General features: G+C 37.0%; 1 protein-coding gene across 1 annotated transcript in view; it reads right to left on the bottom strand.

The window, feature by feature from the left end:
- Positions 1-5,843: 5,843 nt before the first annotated feature.
- Positions 5,844-6,108, bottom strand: part of LOC142352952 (transcription initiation factor TFIID subunit 2-like) — a 44,997-nt gene continuing 44,732 nt past the window's right edge. The window contains exon 13 of the mRNA XM_075405112.1: positions 5,844-6,081. Within this exon, the coding sequence (XP_075261227.1) occupies positions 5,874-6,081 (208 nt within the window). The 3' untranslated portion in view covers positions 5,844-5,873. The remainder of the gene's footprint in view (positions 6,082-6,108) is intronic.

Genomic DNA, 6,108 nt, shown 5'->3' with positions numbered 1-6,108 from the left:
AGTCTTGACCCGACCGAAAGACAAGGGGTCTCATTCTGGATTACCAATTGACTTCCAAGGGAATTTTTTTTACCGAAATTGGGACGCATTTAAGTGTTGAAGTCAATTTCGACTTGATTTCTGAGCTAAATCTTATCCGGTTGTCTTGAAAAAATTTTTTTAAAGCTTTTGAAATTAATTTTTTGAGTTAAATTCTTTTTGATTTGCGCTATTCAAAACACTTCATTCAGATAAGTTTTATCATCTGCGCTGTTCCTTTCTTGAAAGCATGTTGAGGTTTACCAGGTCTTGACCCACTGAGTAACTAAGGGGTCTCATACTGGATTACCACTCGACAGTTGAGGGAATTCTTTTATATGACTGTTCCCTGTTCTATTTTTAAAACATAATTGAGATAAAATGTATCATTCCAGCCATTCGATAGCTGAAAACCTGGTGCAGTAGAGTAGGTACTGACCCACCCGAAAAGGTAAAGGGTCTCAATCTGGTTTACCAATCGGCACTTGAGGTAGTCCTTTTATATTACTGTTCCCTGTTCTAATTTTAAAACGTAATTCAGATAAAATTTATCATTCAGGCTATTCTGGAGTCGAAAACCTGATGCAGTATAGTAGATGCTGACCCACTCGAAAAGTTTAGGGGGCTCATTCTGGATTACAACACGATATCTGAGAGTATCCGTTTATATGACTGCTCCCTGCTCTAATTTTCAAATATAATTCAGATAAAATTTATGAATCGGGCTATTCGATAGTTGAAAGTCTGATGTATTGTAGAGGTGCTCACCAACTCGAAAGTTGAGGGGTATTTCTAAATTAAGCCTTTCTAAATTAAGACTGGACAGTTGAGGGTATCTTTTATCTGACTATTTCATATCTCACTCTCATTACCAAAAATGTTTGGTCGTAGCAATTTGTTACCTGTACTCCTTAATACCTGTGCCAACGTAGTTTGTGCATTTTCAGATGTCTCTGAGAAAACGCCGAAAATTGAAAGTCAGTGACTATCTCCATGCTGATCCAACCGATTCTTTCATTGTCAATAAATTTAGTAAGTAAGTTGGGTATGGATTGTTTGCTCACAAACAATTTTTCAAAAACGACTTTTTATTCTATCGCGGATGGAGATTAACAACCGAATATTATGAAGAAGTTAGCGATAAGACTTTTTTTGCACGACACGGAACTCTTCATTGATGCGTCTGATACCAAATCCGGGTACGCAAGGTATATGAATGCAAGGGATTGAAAGGTCCAAACTGGATGACCCCGTTGCAAAGAAACTTTCACATGTTATGCTTGAGACCTTAAGAAATTGAGGCAGGAGAAGAACTGCGGGACAGGTATGGACGGACAAAACAAATTCACAGACCTTGGCTAAAAATATCTTTTCCACAGGAAATGTTCAGCGAAAAATCTGAATTGACAGTTGAATCTGTTTTGAAAAATCATCAAAGTGAGGTTTCGATTGTGGATAAATTGACAATTTTGAAAAACGAGCGATTGAGAATACCACAGAGACATGAATACCACAGAAAGTGCGGATTTGCTCAAAGAAACAGTAGAGTGGAAACGGAAGAAACTGAAATTGAAAATGCCGCTTCCAAAAACAAAGGCAATGTGGAAATTGGCGATAAAACTACGATCAGTTTGAGCCGTAAAATTGGTGAAACCGTCAGGGAAATAAGTTTCCTCTTTCAGTCCGTTGTTTGTGACAATCTCAGTGATTCAATTCTTCGCAACGTTCTACATAGCGCTGACCTGCAGGCAGAAATTCAAAGAACAAAAGATGAAACCAAGCAAACGGTAGAAAAATCTTCCGACGTTTACACACTAGAAAACAAAGATTCGGAAAGCAACTCTGACGAAAATGACGAGTATGCAGAGGAGAGAAATTCGGATGAAGCTTCTGAGAAAATTTCAAACTGCAGGGATCCTGAAACCGTTGTTCAACAGCAAACAGAACAAAACAAAACTAATCAGGCTTCCAGAACTGAAAACTCAAACCGCGGAGTTCCAGATAACGCAGTTGCAGAGCATTTGGAGGTAAATGAAATTAATCATAGCCCATCTCAACAACATCTGGGAGAAAGCGGAAATATTAGCCCGCAACCTGCACTTGAGCAAGAAGAGTTAGTTGATGAGTCCTATGCATATGCACCTATAGATTGCTGGCTCTGTGGGAAAAAACTTGTGATCACAAGATTAAGCGCCATATTTTTTTGCAGGAATGTACAAACAAGTGCTCGATCCTCAATCATTTCAATTTCTTTGTTGTTGTTGTCCAACAGTTTTTTTTTGGCCATGAACCTGATGAAGTTGGTGAACACGTTTCTTCTGCTTACGGTAACTCCGTTTCCTTAAAATGTGTTTCGGAGAAGTCGGGTAAGAATGAACAGTACATGATCGACCCATATTTAACAGACAAAATATGCCTAGATTACAGAACAGAGTTGAAACGCAAAACTAGCGCGAACTGCAGCACTGGTAATCCAAGTAAGTTTAGAAAAAACCTCACGCTGAAAATGGCACAAGAAAGAATTCAGACCCCAATTATTAACCTTCAGAGTCAACTGCGAGAAGACGAAGTCAGAAAAAGAAAAAGGTTTGGTTTAACAAAGAAATTTGACCGACTCAGCAAACGGTTAATCGATTGTACAGTTCCAACGCAACCACCTGGAAACCCTGAAGTGAGGGGATTGCCCAAAAACTCAGAAGTTCAACCGGCCAACAATTTTAACGAGCAAAACTCATTCTAGTGAATTCTAGTTGCTAATTCTAGTGAAATTTGTGGTATACAAAGTGCGGACCAAAAAGAAATGAAATCAAGCAAAAATTGCAAATGAAAAAAGACAGTGAAGGACAAAATAGTCTGTACCTAGTGTTATAAGGTTCTAAACAATAAGTACGTAATTTCTGAGCAACTTGATTATATTCATAAAATACGTGATCGGAAGCAACGAAAGATGATGTCTAAAGTTCTGTACTTCCAGAGCAACTCTAATTGCAAGAAAAAGAAACGTTTATATGAATGATAATTTTGATTTCAAAGCCTATTCACAGACTTAATCAACTGCCAAAAGAGTTCTTAACCGAAGAACTATCGATTGAGGAGCCCTTGAGGTTAACACCAAACAATTTGGGTATTGATCTTCTGAAAATGATCAACCCCTGCGCTTCAGAGAACATGGCTGATTGGCAAGAAGGCGTTCGTCAACGCACTTATGCGCGTAGGATTCCCGCTCTTCGAAAGAAATTGAAAAAGTTCTTAATCGATTCGAAAAGTTTTATGTATCCTCATGGTGTGGAGCCGATCTTCAACAAACCGCAAGAACACTATCGTGTCAACAGTGGCAAAATAAAACTTTTCCATTGCAAAGAACTTTTGAACTTCGTATAAAATTCCAAAAAAATGACGATTTTGATTCAAGTGCAGAAGAAGGCCAGCAATGGCAAATGTTTTTTGCAAAAGGATGGAAATAGCTGTTCAGCGGTTGGAAAAATCCGCTGAGTGCGAAATATCTGTCAACAGAGAGTTCAAGGCTAGAGCAAATTTGTCCAAGCAGCGTATAAAGGAAATCTTTGATAAGCTAATAGCTTTTCTAAAGGAACTTCTTGGTTTCTTTGAATGCTCGATTATACGAGATCAGTTGATCATTTCAATAAACTGCTTCAGTATAGTATAATATTTGCTGTTTCAAATCGAAACGTTTCCACAGATCGAAGAGCAATCTGGCGTAAAGACACTGAAAACGGCTCACCTATTAAAGAGCCAGAGAGCTGTCACGTTCAAAGGACGACACAAGGGCTATTATCAATACGCATTAGGCATGGTAACTAAGAACACAGTTCGCATAAACGGCGTCTCAAATTGGGCTTTATGGTTTTATCCCATTTCTATTTCCGATTTCGTTTTGCGAGACTTACTCTGTTCAATTTGAATTGCTTTGCTAAGCCTAGAGAAGTCAAAAAGATTTCACGAAAAATGTTGAACAAGGTGTGAACTAAGGTGAAGCGAAAAATTGTTCTTCCACGAAGTTAAAAAATATAGCAGGACAAGTGCTGACGTACAATTCAAAAAATTTTTATTTTGTAAACAAAAAACTAGACCTAAAAAAGGACTATGCGTGAATTACAAAAAAAAATCATTTTTTAAAAAAAAATCAGATGAAAAAATTTAAAAAGAAAACAGAAAATAAACGTCAAAATGCCGCATGTGATCAAAAACACAACTAGGGAGAAATCGAATTGTTGTTCAAAGGCCGTTTTCTCAATCTACTTTAAAATAAGAGCAAAACAAATTCACGCCGCATAACCACTCGCTTTTTCGCTCCACTTCATGTTTCGGCGTGACTAAAATTACTACTCCATATTGACCTCAAAACTCATGAAAATGTGTGAACAGATCTTAACAATTTAAAAATCACAGTCTGCAGATTACCGGAATAGCTGCGAAAGAATACACTTGCGTTCCATATAATATAAATAGAAACAGATACAGATAAAAGTTGAAAAAGGTATCGACGCCGCTTAAAGTGCTGTAAAACATTCAGCGAAAAATTAATAAAGCTTGTTAAAATTCATTGCACAGAAGCCCTTCCGTTAGAGACCTTTATTACACATGAGTTCCTTTGACCTGAAATTAATTCAAATGAAACTTAAGATTTAAAGTGAAAAGACCATTTTATTGAGTGAAGCAAGTTACGTATAATCAAAATCTAATCACAAAAAAACTTTTGCTAGAGAAAGAGAGATTGAGAAATGACGTCACGTGCGCAAAAGCAGTAAGTGAGAGGAAAAAGTCATTCAGAAAAATGGACTCTTTCAGCTTTGCTGTGTGAACAAATGTAAAACGAAAAAGAACGAAAGACGACGAAGCAAAAAACATAGCACGACAAGATCTGGCATACAATTCCAAACATACCCAGCAGATTGCCGGAAAATAGCCGCCGTTGATTCCCATAACTCTATTGGGATTGAAAGAAAAAAAATCAAAAAAATTAACTTTTTTTAAAAAACATTTAAAAGTGCGATTTATTTTGATATCATTTCGTAATTGGACATACTCTTGTCTCTCAGTGGGAGGCTAAAGGGTCTAGTAACAATACCAATAAGCATTTTAGATAGTAACTAAAACTTGTGAGAGCGAAGTTCAATTATCGGGCATCTAAAAATGGGCATTATGGGTTTATCCCGTTTCTATTTCTTACTTTGATTTTTTGTACTGACTCTCTTCATTTTGAATTGCATTGCTGAGCAGCTGCTGTTTAAAAGGACTTTGAGCAGAATGACAGAAAAGTGAAACTAGCCTAGAGAAGTCAAAAAGATTTCACGCAAAATGTCGAAAAAGCTGCAAAATGGGTAAAGCAAAAAAAAGTTCGACGAAGAAAAAAAAATAGGAGCGCTATAATAGCCGGCTGAGAAGATGAGGGTGGCTATTAATAATTTTTATTGATTAAACAGAAAACTAGACCTAGAACAGACTATGAATGGATTTGCAAAACTATTTCGAAGAAAAATCCAATCAAAAATCGAAAAAAAAAACAGTTAAAATCAAAGTGAAATTGCCGCATGTGAACAAAAAACCATCAGCGAGAAAGCGAATTTTTGTTCAAACACCGCTTTCTCGCTCCACTTCAAAATTAGAGTGAAAAAATTTTACGCTGCAAAACCACTCGCTTTTTCGCTCCAATTCCTGTTACGGCGTTACCAAAATCACTACTTCAATTTGACTTCAAAATCGTGAAAATGTGTGAAGAGATCTTAAAAAAAGGCAGCGCCCCAATACAATTGAAATTCTTTGAATTAAAAAAATTCTTGGAGTTGTAAAAAATAGGAGCGCTATAATAGCCGGCTGAGAAGCTGAGGCGGCTATTAATCATCGGAAGAATCATCACTGCTTGACAATTTGAAACTAGAGGTGGTTCTTCTCTCTCCAGCACTTTCATCGTCTCTATTTCCACTAATTATCTGTTTCTTTTTTGTCCTCTTTCTGTCTTTCTCTTTCTTGGCATTTCTTCTTTTTCCACCTCCTTTATTCTGATGGGCAGTTGACGAAAACGGGGGTAGGTACATCGGCTCTCTAAATAAGCTTCGTATTTTAACATAG

The sequence above is a fragment of the Convolutriloba macropyga genome, chromosome 14 (genome assembly GCF_964194025.1).
Source record: "Convolutriloba macropyga chromosome 14, txConMacr16.3, whole genome shotgun sequence".
NCBI classification, from domain to species: Eukaryota; Metazoa; Xenacoelomorpha; order Acoela; family Convolutidae; genus Convolutriloba; species Convolutriloba macropyga.
This window is presented reverse-complemented; position numbering and strand designations above follow the sequence as displayed.